Source organism: Cavia porcellus, unplaced genomic scaffold, assembly GCF_034190915.1.
Source record: "Cavia porcellus strain 051 isolate PalLab524CR breed Dunkin Hartley unplaced genomic scaffold, mCavPor4.1 scaffold_23, whole genome shotgun sequence".
Taxonomy (NCBI): Eukaryota; Metazoa; Chordata; class Mammalia; order Rodentia; family Caviidae; genus Cavia; species Cavia porcellus.
In genome coordinates, this window is record NW_026947506.1 from 20,354,155 (window position 1) to 20,371,902 (window position 17,748).

General features: G+C 38.2%; 1 protein-coding gene and 1 long non-coding RNA gene across 6 annotated transcripts in view; one reads left to right on the forward strand and one right to left on the reverse strand.

Annotated features, from left to right (window-relative positions):
• Nucleotides 1-17,748, reverse strand: part of Nt5c3a (5'-nucleotidase, cytosolic IIIA) — a 53,846-nt gene that overhangs the window by 22,335 nt on the left and 13,763 nt on the right. The window contains exons 1-2 of one of the 5 annotated variants that reach the window (XM_013152714.3): nucleotides 3,911-4,048; nucleotides 586-640 (exon numbers count right to left, since the gene is read on the reverse strand). The exons of 1 other annotated variant lie outside the window; for it this stretch is intronic. In XM_013152714.3, coding sequence (XP_013008168.1) covers nucleotides 586-621 — 36 coding nt within the window. In that variant the 5' untranslated portion in view covers nucleotides 622-640; nucleotides 3,911-4,048. Of the gene's footprint in view, nucleotides 1-515; nucleotides 641-3,910; nucleotides 4,049-17,748 lie in introns of those variants that run through there. 3 more of the 5 variants (XM_063233872.1, XM_013152716.3, XM_013152715.3) reach the window with 3 other exon arrangements.
• LOC134472456 (uncharacterized) lies at nucleotides 638-17,048 on the forward strand. The gene is made up of 3 exons (XR_010042272.1): nucleotides 638-2,188; nucleotides 15,521-15,644; nucleotides 16,720-17,048. It is a non-coding gene; the product is annotated as an uncharacterized LOC134472456 (long non-coding RNA).

A 17,748-nucleotide genomic window follows, 5' to 3' on the forward strand; every position in this document is an offset into this window, starting at 1 on the left:
CCTGTTATCTCAGCTACTCGGAGGCTGAGGCAGGAAGATGGCAATTTTGAAGTTAACCTGGACAACATAGTGAGATCCTATCCTAAAAAAAAAAAAAAAAAGCAGGCTGGGAATGAAATTCAGTGGTAGAGAGCCTGCCTTGCATGCACAAGGCCCTAGATTCAATCCCTGTTATAGCTAAAAAACAAAACCAAAACAAAAACCAAAAAATTCTTTCAAAGATAACCTGAAACTGAATTTACCAAGCATTTAGCCTGGCACAGTGATCCACATCTATAATCCTAGCACTCAAAGAGGCTGACATAAGGATCAAAATTTCAAATTCTATCTGGGCAATTTAGCGAGACCTTGTCTCAAAACAAAAATTAAAAGGGAAAGGGATGTAGCTCAAGGGTACAGTACTTCTGGGTTCAATTCCCAGTACTACAGACGAGTGAGACACAAGCATTTGAGGTGCTGTTGTGTCTCAAGCATTGCGGAGAAAGGTATGTTTAAAGTTTCAGTCCCATAATTACCTGGTTAGAGAGGAAAAGCTGGTGAAGTTTCACCATTAATAGATGGAACTGGAAATAGTCAAATACCCACCATTTTCACATGCACAGCAGACTCTTGATTAATCATTTCTTGGTTATCCAATCTTCTGATTTTCCCAGGTGATATCACACCAAAAGAGAAAAAAGGTACACGTGATATATGTAAAATTCAATTTATGTATGCTAATGATGAACTAAGTCGGTACTTTTGGTATGATTTAAACATTAAGGTATTGCAGGTATCTTTTCTTTTCTAAGCTCAGCAAAGGATTTATCCTATGCAGCAAAGCTCTGGATTGAAAGTACTGTATGAAGAGTTTGAAGCTCCTACATAAGAACTTATAAGGTACAAGAAGATCTGAATAAAGAGTTAAAGTGAACAAAACACATTACTAAACCTTATAGCTTTTTTCTTTTTTGACAATTAGCATCTACAAAGGTGTCTAGATTTCCAACATGGCTCCATTTACATATGAGAATTTTATTAGCTTGAAAAAGAATATGAAAAATTCTACAGCTGATATTTACAAAACTACTACACAATTTTGGAAATACTTGAAAAGTCTAAGAGTAACATAATTCAAGTGGGGAAAGTTAAATATGTTTTAAAATCTGGAAACACAAACTTTTTCTTATATACAGCCAAATGGCACAATTCCTCCCTAGTCTCTATTCCCATGTGTGGCTTTTTCTGGAGCATTCATTTTTAGTTTAAAGAAAAAGATTTATTTGAAATTATTACTTAAAACCAAGGAGTGGAGTGTGTGTGAGATGTTTCACATTTGCAATCCCAACACTTGGGCTCCTGAGAAAGGATTTTACATTTAAAATCAGCCTGGATAATTTACCAAGATCCTGTCTGAAAAACAAAAAAACATCAAACAAACTAAGTGATAATAGGTTGGACATGGTGGCACACACCTGTCAGCTACTCAGAAAGTTCAAGCAGGAGGGTCCCAAGTGTGAGGGCCTCTGGGCAATTCAGCAGGACCTTGTCTCAAAATAAAAAGAGCGGAGGCTGTAGCTCACTGATCCAGTGCTTCCTTGACATGCGGCAGGCCTTGGGGTCAATCCCCAGTACAGACAGAAAACACTGATAAAGGCTTGCTTTTAATAACTGATGGATACTAGACAGATGTAAGCTGAAGAGCTTTCATTCTGCCTAAACTTCACTGGCACCCTCACCAGAATTTATTCTTGTTCAAAGATAATCACATATGAAATAACTGCAGTCTTACACAATTACCTCAGGTCTGTGCCACTACAAAAGTGTAAAGACCAAGGTGTCAGTGTCAGTGTTCCGGCACCATCTGAAGAAAGGCACTGAGAATGAGGGCAGGGTATTTTTAACCAGCAGGCCTGTAAACCTACACCTGGTGTATATAAAGCTCTGGCCGTGCCGGAGTTCATCTGTTGCAGATGCTCCAAGAGAAGAGTTGCTGGAAAAAACACATCAGGTGTAGAAGATGTGTTCAAAAATAGAAGAGGGCTACCCTTGAACTATGAACTCTCTTCAAGGAAGTCTAGACTCTAAATGGAGAATGGAAGTGTGAAAACCAGAAATACTTTGTGTGCTTTCAGTAGCATTAAGGTCCTTATGATAACAGTGTTCGTTACAAGGAATGTGCAGAAGAAGGATACACATGGAGCTTAAGGTGAGTACCTCACTGAAAGAGCAGAAGTTCAGATGAAATTTATAGCTGCAGTATGTCGTTCTGAGATAAGAGTATATAAACTGACTCATGAAAATTGTTGTTTTTACATAAAAAATTTATATTAAGTCTTAAAGTATCTAAATGCAGACTGAATACCTCTAAAGTTCTACTTGACAGTCATGGGAAAGTGAAGATGAAATTTGTTAATACAGCTTTAAGAATTGCAACAGTTTCAATTTGTTACAATCACTAGGAGGTAGTGAAATTTTGAGTGGTAAACTATTCCTTATATAAAAAAAGGCTTGTCTCACAGCAATATGGAAAGGCTATCATCAACAGTACGAACCATATGATAAATTCATTTTTATAGCACTTTTCCAGCTCCCAATACTATCTGTCTTAAGTCTGGATTTTAAAAACTCACTTCCAAGTGTGAGTGGCACAAGGAAAATCAAAACAACAAATTCATTTTTCTCTGTAGGGTTATAATAATTTTCCTCGGATATTTAAATAACTCTCCCTTAATATACTTTTAATTCAGCCATGAAAAAATAAAAAAAACTAGAAAGTGAAACTATCTGTATCTCGATACAGACTTAAAACAAAAATGAAACTGAAGCTCCGTGACATAGGGAGAGGATGTAGAAGAAAAAAAAAACCTGCAAAGCCTGGTTATTTAACAACAGGTGATTTATACCACTTTTATCACATGATAAAATGATTCTGTCAGACTTTTATGGATACTTGTGAAAACAAATTCAGAGCTTGGAGTATATCCACTACCCTCCCAACTCACGGTCAGCCTGGCAGCATCTACACAGATAAGTGAACTAAGGTGTGTGGACATTAACTAGTGGTGACACCTGAGGCTCTGAGTTCTCCCGTCCTTGACTTTGTCCTCCAATAGCAAGGTGGCCACAAACAACCAGCAGTGTAGGGCTTAGACATAAGATCTCCACAACACCAAATAACTGCTTAAAAAGAAATGGTCTGCTGCACAATTCTATTTGTCTGATTTAAAGAAAATGAAATACATTTAAATGTAACAGCAATAAAATGTTCTAGGCTTCTGCTGTAACATATTTGAATCTTCAGGATACTTTTTTTTTTGGGTCAGTGCTGGGGCTTGAACTCAGGACTTCGTTCGTGTTAGGCAAGTGCTCTGACACTGGACTATACCTAAGTCCCGCATGTTTGAGTCTTAATTTTTGATATACCAGTTGTTACGAAGCAATTAAACTTTTATCAATTCATAAAACATAATAGTATAAACCCAGCCTGTACTATCTAGGGCAAGGCTAACAGGCACAAAATAACTAATTTTTATTATCAGTTCAAACAGATTGTTTCTTTTCCTGGTGATGCAAAGCCTGGTGCTTTCAATAAAAACTGAATCATATAGCAACTGAATGAACAACAAAACCAGAACTAAGAAATGTTTTCCTCAGCCTGCAAAGAAATTTCTGGGGGTATTTTGTTTTTGCTTAACTTCTTGTCAAAAAAAAAAAACTCTTTGAAATTACAATACATAAAATATGCTAAGCCTAAGACACCCGAATCTTTTACATATTTGTATGTTTGGAAACTACAAAGAAGTTAGTATACACTAAATTGGATCACTCCAGTTTTATCTTCTAATTTGTGTTTTATAATACCCCAACCTTTAGCAAGATAAAGAATCCAGTAAGAATCACATAAAACACAGAAACAGTAGACACTTACCCCGAGATGGAAACTGGACGAGCTACACCAGCGAAAGAAAATTCTTCCTGTTTGAGAAGCACTAATATAGCCCAAGGTGCACCAGGGGGCGGTTCCAGAAGCCTTGGCAAAGCCCTATGCAAACACAGCCCTGTGACAGGAACCACTGCTCATGCGTCACCGTGCTCCAGTGACAGCCTTGCTAGCTGTGAGCCAGTCCAGCCTACCGAGCACACTGAGTGAGAGGATAGCACAGGCTTTCATGAGAAGGTAAATCTGCCATCAGAACACAAGCAACTAAATCGGCTGAGTGAGGAGGAGCCTCTAGACCAACTCCAGTCACTGTTGCCTATGGTGTTTGAGGCTGGCAAGTGCTTCTCTTCCTTTTTTCCTCTGTCCTTTTGACACAGGCTCTCACTATGCAGTTCAGATTGGCCTTGAACTCACTTTGTAGCCCAGGCTGGCCTTGAACTAGCAGCAATCCTTCTGAGTGCTAGGATTACAGGTGTCACCAGGCCCAGCAGGCACGGTACTTCTGATATGTGCACTTTTCTGTAGAAGTACTGTGTTTCAATACAAAGGAAAAAGACCAGGTTTGGCTGCTGTGTGTGTGTGTGGGGTGACCCACTAGGCTACAGGAAAACACTGTAGCGAGCTGTGGCTCAATAGGGCACAGCTTCGGTTTTGGAAAATAAAGTTCTGAAGAGGTGTGCAGTGGTGATGGTTGCACAAGAGTGTAAATGTACTTAATGCCCCCAAACTGAATGCTTAGAGTTAAAAAGGTATCTTTGATATTATGTCTGTTTTACCTAGGACTAAAAATAAAAGATTAGCTCATTTAAGCACCATGAATAAAGATCTGATGCATGTAGTCAACAGAATGTTAACAGTGTGCCACAGTGCAGGGGGATTTAAAGTGAATTTTATGTTTTCTTTATACTTCCCTATCTATTTTGTGAATGTTAATAACATCACACCATAAAATATGAAACCAGCAGGGCCTGTTGGTGCAGGCCTTTAATCCCAGCTACTCATGAGGCTGAGGCAGAAAGACTAATTCCAGGCTTCCCTGGGCAGCTCAGCAACTCAGGGTTTGTCTAATCAGAATAAACAGTAAAAAGGGCTGCTGGGGACATAGCTCAGGGATGGAGCGTGCCTGGGATTAATAATTACCAGTACTGCCACCACCAAAACCAAAAAACCAAACCAAAAAAACTGACAAAAACTAAGCTAGTCTTTATTTTTGAAGAACTGGAAAAGCTGGAGAGTGTACCAGGTACTTTTAGCTCCAGCTGCTCAGGAGACTGAAGCAAGAGGATAGCTAAACCCATTTTCTGGGCAATAGAACAAGCTACTCATTTCATCAAACAAATAAAAACAATTAGAAAAATGTTTCCTTTTTGAACTATTTTTATTTTTTAAAAGAGAACTAGCCTGTCTTTCAAACTGAGGAGGAAGACAGCGATCATTAATGCGGTGGCAGGACCTGATAGAGTCAGCCATGGGCTCTGCTAAGCTTTATCACTGAGAATTTGTGTAAATAAACTTTGCATCAGCTCTATTAAAAAACTGAACCCAGGCAGTATTTTAGTCACCAAATTGTGAAGTAATATTCTCCAGTAAGAACAACACAAAAATTCTTAAACTTTATTGCTTGAGCTGGCCTTGAACTCCTGAACTCAAGTGATCTTTCCTCCTCAGTCTCCCAAGAAGCTGGGATATTAAGTATGTGCCTGGCTTTTTAAAAAGATCACTGAAATGTTTCCTGAATTTGATATTTACTAAATGTGGAAACGTGTGGCACTATGTTAATAATATGAGAAGACTGTGATAAAGCATTCCCTCAGAGGAAAATCTCATACCTAATGAGTAATGAGGGCTTACAACAGCAAAGGTACTCCATTTTGGAAATATTTCTATATTACTTATGAAAATGCTGACTTAACTGTCCTAAATCACCATCAACAACCAAGGATGTTGGAATTATACTTTCATGGCCTTCTTAAAGCGCTTTTTGGAAACCCTTTGACATACTAATTTTGTGCCTACCAACTTATTCTATGGAAATAAGCCAGCACACACAGATCTAATTGCAAGGATTTATGCTGTAGATGTTGTGTAATATTGTATACTGCACATAACCTAAATGCTAATACCTAAAGACTCATTAATTCAGGAGAGGTAGGGGCAGGAGATGAAGCTCAACGGTAGAGGGTTTGTCCTGCATGCATAAGGCCCCAGTTTTGAACCCTCACTGTAAAAAATACCACAAAACAAAACCAAAATGAGAGGTAAATAAACTATGATAGAACACATAAAAAACAGAGAACTGTTATTATATAAATACTTTTAATTTATACAATTCTAAGCATTTGACACTCCTTTTCCCATGTAAATCTGTAATATCTGTAATATCTGTTAGGTGTATGTTCTTATTATGTGCACTTTACAGGTGAGTAAAATGAAGGTGTCTAGCTGGTGAGTGGCAGAAATCGATTCATAAACAGCTCCTTCTGACGCCAGACTGTGCCTGTGAATTACTGGATAGTACTAGCTGTGACCATGGTCACGGTCTGTCATCCTCTGCTAAATGTGAGCTGCTGGGGCAGCTACAGTGAGAGTTCCGCGGGGCAGGAGACATATCCAGGTAAGAAGAGGAAGGCAGGCTCCATGTGATGGCATCAGTGACAGGATTAAAAGGTCAGTTTTATAAAACAAACTATTTTCTTGGGAAATAAGATGGTGTTAAAAATGTCAGAGTAGGGGCACTCATCTGTCCATAATCAGAAAAGTTGGAAAGCCAGTCAAATAAAACAGAGAAGAATGAAAGAAAAAAAGCTAGTAAACCCTATATGGCCATAGGTATCTGCAACAGGATTGGGACAGTAAGGGTTCTGCTGGCTTGCTGTACTGCCCAGCAGCACGTGACGGCAGGGAAGGTCGCTGGCAGGTGTGTTCAAGGCTGGTGTCTGCTGGTACTGGTGGCTAAGGGCGGTGGCTCAGCCTTGTTGGCTCTCCCTGCCTGTTAGTCTCACGCCAAGGAAAACAAAGACAGGGAAACGTCATCCTTCTAACCCTCCCGGTCACGGTGCGCATGCTGTGGGCATGGGCTCTGGGGGACTTACACTGACGAGGTGCTTGATGTTTACGGCCACTTTCCAGTCTCCCCAAGCCCTGGGAGCACCCCACGGCCAGCAGACGCTTAAAAGAGAACAATCCATACCCTCCTTTCCTATATAAGGAATCTTAAATATGGAGAAGTTAAATCACATGTTAGGTGACTTACAGAAGCTTTAATACATTTTAAATAGCTTTTTCACTGTACCCTGCTGTCTCAACATCATAAGATACACATTGACACAATGAACAGGTTGAGGGAATCTACAGAGAGAAAGACAGGAGAAGTTATAAAAATAAAAATAAGTCCTTTAGGACAGACAGGCTTTCACCTCTCTGCACGATCACTGGTATTCGTCAACCTGGAGTTTCTTTACTCCTTGCCATAGAAATAGGAATCATTCCTATCACACCTAATGGGAAACAATCAGAAATTCATATGCCAAAGAGTAGAGAATTTCTTACACAGGATTTAAAACTGGAAGATTGACTCTGTAACTGAATGTCTTTTTTTAAAGTGGGCATGATTATCTTTATCAATGAAGAAAGGAATAATGATTTGTTCCTTCGAGTAACCAGGTACAGTTTTTCACATACTGTCAATTATTCAATCTACTTTAAATGTTAAAAATTTCTCACTCCAGATTTTGTCATTAAAAATTTTCCCTGAAAAAGCCAAGTACGATGGCGCACAATGGTAATTCAGCATTCTTGAGAGCCTGAGGAGTGCAAGCTCCAACTCAGTCTAGGGAATGAAGTAACGGATTCTGTCTCAAATAGAAGATGGTTGAGCTCAATCCAAAGGTCCTAGATTCAATCTCTAGTAAAACACACACACAGGAGTTTCCCCAACAGAGCCCAGTATCATGGCACACACTTGCATTCCTACCTACTACGGAGGCCGAGGCAAAAGGATGGGGAATTCCAGGCCGCACTAGGCTAGAGTGAGGTGTGTCACAAAGAAAAACAAAGAACAGTTTGTCAGAATTTTCAAAGGATGGCAGTTTATCAGGAAATCAACTCTATCAATTTAAACCTTAATGACTTTATTAATATGTATTTAAGACTGGAATAGGGAAGTGAAGGTAATAAAGAATGTAGTGACTAATAGTTGAGGGCAAAAGAAATCATCATACTCCCACATGAGACCCGTAGTGAGTATAATTATTTCTCAATAATTCAGTCTAATTAAATGCTAACTCATAATTGGTTACCACAATCCAATTATCATTCCAACGAAGAATGTCTCCTAAAACTTTAATCTAAACTCAACACCCTAGAAAAGTTATTCCAAACGACAAAATGAAGCCTTATAAGGAAGGTAATTCAGTGGGAGATGAGATGCAATATTGTCTGTAAAGACTCCTGCAAAACTTGTTCCTGCTAATTGCTGTATGATGTGAACAGAAAGATGACTGTTTAAACATGCAAAACCACTGCCTACGGATTTGACTTCAGACTTCCCAGAAGGAAAACAACGCTGAACTGATTTCAATACTGTGACTGTACAAAACAGAACTGAAGCAAGGTTGCTACAAATGCATTGGTGCCTCAGTTCACAAACTGGATTCTTTCCACGATTCTAGTCACAAATTCAGTTGGATGAGAACTGAATAAATTCAATGGCTAGGTTCAATGCTGGTTTTATGGGGAAATTTGACTTGGTTCTCATTCAGCTCAGTTTATGATGAGATCTGTGAAGCTGAGGTTGTGAGCTGAGGTAACACTGTGTTTATGTGGACATGTTCTTAATGGGACCTAACACTAATTTTATCATCAAGGCACATAAAAACAGGGGTCACCCCATTTATTCTTTAGAATATTTCTATTGAATTATTAAATTTATGAGTTTTATTGTATTAAACAATGAGTACTTAACAGGAAAAATCACAAAATAAAGTATTGAGTTTTTAAAATTTTTTTTGAGTTTTTATGAAAAAGCATCAAAATTTTCAACACTGATTTTTTTTGATGTATTAACTCTAAAAAAGAACAACACAAATAAATTCTTAAAGAAATACAAGGAAAATACCCATACCACTTTAAAAATAATATTTACTTCAATTATTATTTTTTTTATAATTACTTTTTTTTTTGTCTTTTTCCTTTTTATCGGTACTGGGGATCGAACTCACGACTGCCTGCTTGTAAGGCAGGCGCTTATGCTGCTGAGCTAAACCTCCAGCCCCCTACTTCAATTATTATGTTAAGGTAGTCTACACACATGATGACAGCATGTTTGACTCGGAGGCTCTTACTGTATATTAGATACAGTGTGTAGTTAACAGGGTCATAAAATATCAATGTAGTATTAAATTCTGAATATGTACTCAGCTTAGACTAAACATCAGTATTTTCACATCAGCTGTGTACTTGCTTACAAAACCTAAAAGATAACTTCAGAAATACAATTCCCATATTAACTACAATGAAAATAGCGAGGGAGCTCTACTGCAAAAATAAGCTTAGCTTCAGCTGTCACACCCAAGGCAGTCATCACATATGACAACTGCATGCTCCATGCACACAGCTGGCTTACACTGACACCACCTGTGCTTAGTTTTCTTTTTGTATGTGGCAGTCATCATCTTTCCTCTCTTTCTGTTTTGAAAGGAGCCTTCTACTATATTGTACAGCATACATTTCACAGGGAAATAAGGTATCAAATACGTAATGAGTGCTTAGAGTAGACATCAACATTTTCACATCAGCTAAACTTGCTTACAAAAGCTAAAAGATAGTATCAAATAAACCAAAATCTACCAGGACTACAATGTAAACACAAAAGCCTAGCACAGAAATAAACTTTGCTTCAACCGTCACACCCAAGGTAGTCTTCACCCATGACAGCTGTATGTTCCATGCACTTGTCTCAATGACAGCACATATTTTGTTTTTCTGTACTTTCTTGTAGGACCCAGCTGACATCTTTCTTTTTTCCTGTTGTCACAGTAGTCTTTGAGATGCTGAGTCTGCTTATTCATGTCAGCTCACCAGTGTGCTCCACAACTTTTTGCAGAAACATTACTTCTTCTCTGCTTTAAATGATCTCTTATGAGCTCCAGTCTCAATCTTCTATGAAAACAATTTCAAGACATTTTGTACTTATTTCTTTGTAAGCTATCAATCTATTTATGCCACACGTTTAAGATCTAGTAAAACACAACCACTGGCCAATGATTTGTGTTTTGAGTAACACCATACTTGCCACATAACTCATCAAAAACATCTATTTCATCTTTGGTTTTGTTTATAGAAGTTTCCATCTCAGGCTTCCATCTTGTGGAGGTTTCCCTATCAATGTTTCCACCATAGTGAAACATTAGTATCAGCAGTACCAGTTTGTTTTGCTTTGCCATATAAGAAGGCAATGTTGTATCTTTCTGAAATTCAAAGATCATACTGCATAATTCTGTTTTGAAATTGCAACATTTCATTGGGCACTTCTGCTTTGTTCTTGCCTATGGTTCCCATACTGGTTGTGTTTTTTTTTTTTTTGTCTTTTTCCTTTTTTATCGGTACCAGGGATCAAACCCACGACTGCCTGCTTGCAAGGCAGGCGCTTATGCCACTGAGCTAAATCCCCAGCCCCCTGGTTGTGTTTTGTTAGCAAATGTAACATCAACTGGAAACCAGTAAACCAATTATTGAATGCCACATTCTGATTAGTTTTGGAGAAGGGAGCAATAAGCCTGCTTACAACATCATTTAGTTTATTACTATACATATAAGGATCTGACGGAGGACTGGGGACTTAGCTCAGGGCATAAGCACCTGCCTGCCAAGTGCAAGGTCATGAGTTTGATTCCAGGTATCATACACACACACACACACACACACACACACACAATGATCTGATGGCTGGACAAATGTTTAAGCTGAAAGATAGTAAGTTTTTGCAACTATAAGGGCATAAAATTTTATGTCGTATTTTGACCCATCACTTTTCTGTAAGTCTTTCACATTCCTGTGATCACCATGAGAAATCTCTGCTGAATACAGTTGACCTATGGATGTTTTCTGTTTAGCTAGTGCAGTATCACAGTAAATACCTTTTGAATATAGCTGTTGGTGCAGACAGAACCTTTTACTTGCCTTTCAGTATTTGTGTATTTCACATCTTGTTGCATTTTGTCTGTTACAATTTCTAACACTGAATGGTAGTGCTGGCATCCTGTCCAATATCTTTCGCCCCTGTAAAGACCCTCAGTATATTTTTGGACCTAGTTCTAACATCAGACTGCTTCATTTGTGTACTCACATTACTGCTTTCTTTATCATCTGAATCAAAGTGGTCTGCATTTCCGTGTGTCTGTACCAGTTGATTTTTACTCCATGTCACTGTCACAGGAACTTTGGCTCACATGGCTAATGTCAAAGTTGTCATCGGTGTTGTCATCATTTACTTATATGATTCTTCTGTTATAAAAGCATATATTTTAGCATTATGAGTCATTTTTATCATCCATGCATGAGTGATCTGATGATTCACTCTGGATACCTCCAAAACTTGCAAATTTGATTTTTCTTTTTCTTTTTGTCTTTATGAGACAGGGTCTTTGTGCAGTTCAGGCTGGCCTTGAGCTCACTTTGTAGCTGAGACTGGTCTCGAACTCGCAACGATCCTCCTGCCTCAGCCTCCTGAGTGCTGGGATTACAGGCTTGAGCTACCACGCCCGGCTTACAAATTTGATTTTTCATGTGCTGTTGTATTGAATTGGGTTACTTTTACCAGAAAAGAAAAAAAAAATCAAAAGAAAAGCTTTTCTTTTCTTTTTATTATTTTATTTTATTTTTTATCGGTACCAGGGATTGAACTCACGACTGCCTGCTTGCAAGGCAGGCGCTTATGCCACCCCAGCCCCTAGCTTTTCTTTTTTAAAAAACAAATCCTACGGTGGTGTGGGTCTACTGGACCCTCTGTAATGCTTGGGTAAAGATACTCAAAACCAGTTAGATGGCACGAGGTGGGGAAAATTTCCATTTTGCCACTTTTGTACATGTGCACGCACCTTACATCTCACATTAAATGAATAAACACATAGACTGCTTCCTGTATCCCCACAGGGAAAGGTACTGAGACACATAGCTGGTTAGTATTAGCCTAAATTTACAGTAGAAAAGTACAGGACAGGCCTGCTGGACCCAGTCTTACTTGTAAATAAGGAGTGGAAACAGAAAAGAAAGAATGAGTTATTTTTTGAAAAATAGCTGGCAGGGGAGGGAGGGCAGGAAAACTTTAAAAAAAAAAAAAAGAATTAAGATATGTCATGTACAGGAGCCAGTTCCCCACCATGAATGTAATCATGTACAACAAACATATCAATTTTTTTTTTTTAAAAGGACTGGCAAAAATAGAGAGTGGCAGTTTACATTTGTTCCATGTCTCAGGAAAGGGAGGCAGGAGATGGCAAGTTTGAGCTCAGACCTTGCCTTAAAATAACAAAGAGCTGAGGACAGTGCAAAGGCCCTGGGTTCAATCCTGAGAACAGGGGATAGGTGTAGGGTGAAGATTTTCTCCTAAGGATTTTATCATTTAGAATCACTGCCTAACAGTGAAAGAAACCTCCAACAGAGTGAAGACGTAATTCGGACTGGGAAAAGGTTCTTACCAGCTACTTCTCAGACAGAGGGCTTCTATCAAGAATATATAAAAATTAAAAAAAATCAGAACCCTTAAATTTAGAGACCTAATAAAAAAACTGGTACCTGAAATGAAAGGATACTTCTCAGATGAGCAAGGACAAACAAATAAATACATAAAAAGTGTTCAACATCACTATTATTTAAGAAATGCAAATTACAACAGGGAGAGTCCCTCTCACTTCAGAAAGAAGAGCTATCAAGAAATCACCATCTAGTGCTGATTTGATATCATCTTGTTTTGAAGTCCCATCAAGCTGTTGTTCTTCTGTCTCCATTGGTTTTATCATGCTATATCTTGTTAGATTTTGTTGTATGTGATAGTGTAGACAGAATTTTTTTATAGGCAAAGGAGTAGTGTGGAAACCATTGTTTGTTTTCTGTTGGCTGGTTCTGGATGCCCTGTGATGCTTTCATGCTCTTGAATGGTTTCACACTGTCTTGATATGTTTGATGCTACAGTATACGAAGTTATATTTGAATATTTCAAGGAAAGAGACACTATGGTAATTACTATTATGTCGGGTTATCTTGTGGTGAAACACTGTGTTGCTTAGATTGTTCTGTTCTGACCTGTGATGTTATGTTGTTATACCTCTTTTATCTCAATCTCCCTTTTTAAAAAAAATTATTTTTTTAAATAAGGGAAAAATAAAAAATAGCAGGATATATTATAGTAACTTTTTTGATTTCCTATTAACTTGATTTGAACCCCTGTATTGCTCTCACCATCTTGTTCTGACTGATTTTACTCTATTCTGCTCTGTTTGATAGTATCAAGTTTGAGGGTGCAGGCAACTACTTTGAAGGCAGTAAGATTCATTATGATGCCCATTCTGGTTTGACTATTATCTTTTGAAGCCCTGTAATATCTCCAAAGTTTCGGTTTTATTGGTTTTGTTCTGTACTGTTCTTGTTGAATTTTATTACAACTGATGATATAGGCAATTCTTTTTAAGATAGCAAGAGGCATTATGGTAACCATTGTTGATCACCTGGTATTGTTTTTATATCATGTACTATGTCCATCTTTTTGTTTTGACTGACTCTGTTTTATTTTGTCACATTTGGTTTTATTCTCTTAAAAAAAAAGTAATAAGAACTGTGGGAGTAATAAAATCTAAAATGTGTAATTGTCACTGTAAAAAAGAGAGGAAAAGAAAGTGCTCTAAAGGACATAACTGCATGTATATTTAAGTGTGTAAGACAGATAACCATATTACTAAGTTTTTGCTGGATCATTGAACACAACTGTTTGCAGTCTCACTGTTTCAATGTCCACTTTGTATGCTTTAATTTTGTAACTTGAACAATTATTTTTAAGATGATAATATGTAATCTATTAACTAGTGATTTCTTACTGTTTATTTTTTGAAATTCTGTCTTACCTGTACCTTTTTACTTTTTTGTTTTTTTTCTCTTTAAATAAAAATTAAAAAAAAAAAAAAAAGAAACCGCCGTCACCACCATCATCCATACCACTCTTCTGTCACAAAAGCAGGTATTTTACCACCATGAATCATCACATCATCTGTGCATTAGTAATCTGATGATTCACTTTTGACAAATGCTAGGGAGGCTGTGGGGGAAACGAACCCTTTTCCACTCTTGTGGGAGTGTAAATTGGTACAATCACTATGGAGAACAGTATGGAGATTCTTCAAAAGACTACTGGAGACTCCATTAGTCCCAGCTGTTCCCCTTCTAAGTGTACTATCTTCCCAAAAGAGTTAAAAGCATCATACCACAGTGATACACGCCTAATCATGCTTGTAGCAGCTTAATAATAGCTAAATCTTAAAAACAACCATCAAAATATGAATGGATAAACAAAATGTAACTATTTATACACAATGGAGTACTACTCTGCCACAAAGAAGGATAAAGTTGAGACATTTTTAACAAAATGGATTATGTTAAGTGAAATAAATTACACACACAAGTTTAAATATTGCATTGCTTCTCTTGTGTGAGAAACCCAATAGGTAAAGAAGTAGCAAAAAGGAGAACAGATACTGGGAAGTAAGAAGAACTTGTTCAAATAAAGGAAACAAACAGGGGGAAGGAAGAAGAGAAGGGAAAAGGAATTAACAAAAAGAAAGAAAGGCAAAAATGAAAACAAAGCTTTTAGAAGTGGGGAGGGAAGGGGTTGAAGAGAGGAGATGGGCTGGAAAAAATTTAGACATATCATGTACACGTGCAGATTCCCATGATGAATGTGAACATTATATGCGGTAAACATATATGAATAAAAAAATAAAATCACCTTGAAAAACATACTTTTCCATGTGATTGTTAGTGAAGTTGACAGCTGCATTTATGAATTTAAAGACACATACGCAAACTGAGGAATCCTGTGATTCCCATCTCAATAAATTTTTCTAAAACTCTGCAAAAGCAGACTAACTTAATTTCCAGAAACGCAAATGAAGTTCTTGAACACAGTCTAAATCTTGTTTACTTCCTTAGTTAAAAAGCTTAGATTCTGTAAGTTAAACTCTTTTAGAGGAAATGACACACTGTTACAATAGATAACACAGGGTCAAGGAAATAAGAAGCCTAACAAAGGCATCTTTCATAGCTCTCCTTTCCAGTGCACTGTGTTCTAGCATTTTAAGATGCTCAGCACTGAAATTAGTTTCCATTTTATTACAGCTGGATCTGCTTGAAAGGTGACAAGATGAAAAAGTTTGTTTTCATTTTGGTCTCTTTCACACAACACAGTCCTTATTCTATCTGCTGTAAAGAAACAGTACTGGTTTGGTTTGCCACTTTGTTGCAGGTTATATTAAGAAGTGAAATGGCAAAAACTTACCTACACCAATAGAGTACAAAGGGAAAACATGCTCATCTCCCTTTTTGTTGTGCCAGATAGCAAGGAAGCTTGGGAATGCAGCGGAGTGGGACAGCCTGTGCTCGGTGCATATAAGATTCTGGATTTAATTCCCAACACCACGAAATAAATTAAAAAAATAAATCTAATATGCTATTTAAGGTAAGAACACAGAAAGAATTATCTTGAGATTCAAATTTGTATCAGTAACTACATAAAGCAAATAACTAAAAACATAAACTGCAAACATAAAATTGAAAAAAGCTTAGTAATTAACAGCAAATTATTTGAAATTATATGAAAAATCAGTGGGTCAATTTCAAAAGTTATAAGTAGAAGAAATCCCGAAACACAGCTCTTTCAAAACTTCTGTGAAGCCAGCCATGGTGGTTGTTATGGATTAAACACTGGTGGTCAACTTAATACCAGCTGAATTAAATAAGCCTGGTGCTGAGCATAGATGTTCCACCTGAGGAAAGTTACCAGCATAAATAGAGATGTGGAGAGGAAGAATGAGGCACTGTGGGTTCTTGTAAGTGTTACTGTTTTGAGCCACTGGCTATCCTGGAGGATTTTCTCATGACTAGCTTCCCCAGTGTGAGTTTGATCAATAGTATCAGAGGAGCTGAGGGCATTGTTGGTGTGAGTGGCTGCAGTTCACTTTGGGGGAGTTTTGTCCTTACATCGAGCATTGAGCATCGTGGCTCTGGAGGGGTTGATTTGTCCTGTTTAATCTCCAGGAGAAGCTTGTCATGCTGGCTTTCTGGCAGGTACTAGACTGTTCTCATTGTTGGAGGAGCTCAGGACCTCCATGTCACTGAGGGTGGCTGTGGTACTTTTCAGGGCAGCCTTGGTCCTTACTATGGGTGTGCCTTCTCGTCTCCAGTGTAGAACCCTTAACCTACTCAGAACTCTTTCACCCTGCTGGCATAGACTTTCTAGCTCCCACTACTGACCTTTCGGCCTTCCCAGCACGGATCTGTAAAATAGACTGGGGTGAGATCTTCTCATGGGCTCTAGACCTCTAGATGGACTCGTGGGAGGCACTTTCATGGGCTCTAGGTCTTTATCTGGACTCATGAAGGACATTATTGTAGGATCCAGACCCTTGGCTGAATATTCTGAGTCTTCAGTGTTGTGGACAGATTTCCTACAGTTTCTTGTGTTTAATTCTGGGTAACCATCACAAAATAATATCATAAATTCTGTGTACTGATTGGAATTGTTCTCTTCACAGCCCCTGACTACAACAGTGGTACATGCCTGTAGTCCCAGCAGGACGACTAAGAGTGAGCCCAGCCTGGGTTATAAAAAAACCTCCACAATTTCGAAAATATTAATAAACTCAACATAAGCCAGTCAGCATGGAGGACTTGGTGTGGTATGTCTACAGTCCCAGCTACTCAGGAGGCTGAGGCTGGAAGATTGCTTAGCCTAGGAGACTGAGGCCAGCCTCAGCAATACTTGAAATACAGATAAATGAATGCAATGTCGTAAACCAAAGTGTTTATTTTTTGTGTTGTTGGGGATCAAACCCAAGGCACCTGCTAGGCAAGCACTCTATCAATGAGAAGCATCTCCAGCTTCGTCCACAAGAACTTATTTTGCAAAAAAAAAAAAAAAAAAAAAAAAAGGAACTTACTTAGCACTTAGAAAAGTTGTAATAATTTATATTATACCCAGCAATGAGATGTGTGCTCATCAGAATGCAAAACATGTTTATCAGAGAATGACCTTCAAAAACCTTTATGGTCAGGTTTTTCTTTTAAAATACTGGGGATGGAACCCAGGCCACACACTGCACTACATCCCTGACACTTTGATTTTTTGTTTTGAATTAAGGTATCATTAATTGCCCACTAACGCTCCTCCTGCCTGAGGTTTCCGAACAGCTGGGATAACAGGTATGCTCCACAACTGGATTCAGATGGTTCATAACTGTTACCTTAGTAATTAAGGATCCCCTAAAGCTGAGTCACACCAATGGAAATCCCTAGGTAGACCAGCAGAGCTAATTTTCCGACTGCTAGAGTGAATCACGTGAATGTTTTGAGTTATAAGAGGGGTTCCAAAATGAGCCAAACACGTGGAAGCCTAATGTTTGGTAATAACCTGTTTCTCCTATGATTGCTTTGAAATTGAAGCTTAGTAACTAAAAAAGAAATAATGGTATATGTAGGGCCTTCATCTTGTAACCACACTCAGTGACTACCGCTGGCACGCAGGGACCAGGCCGTTTCTAGTGTGCTAGTTCTAGGTGCGTATC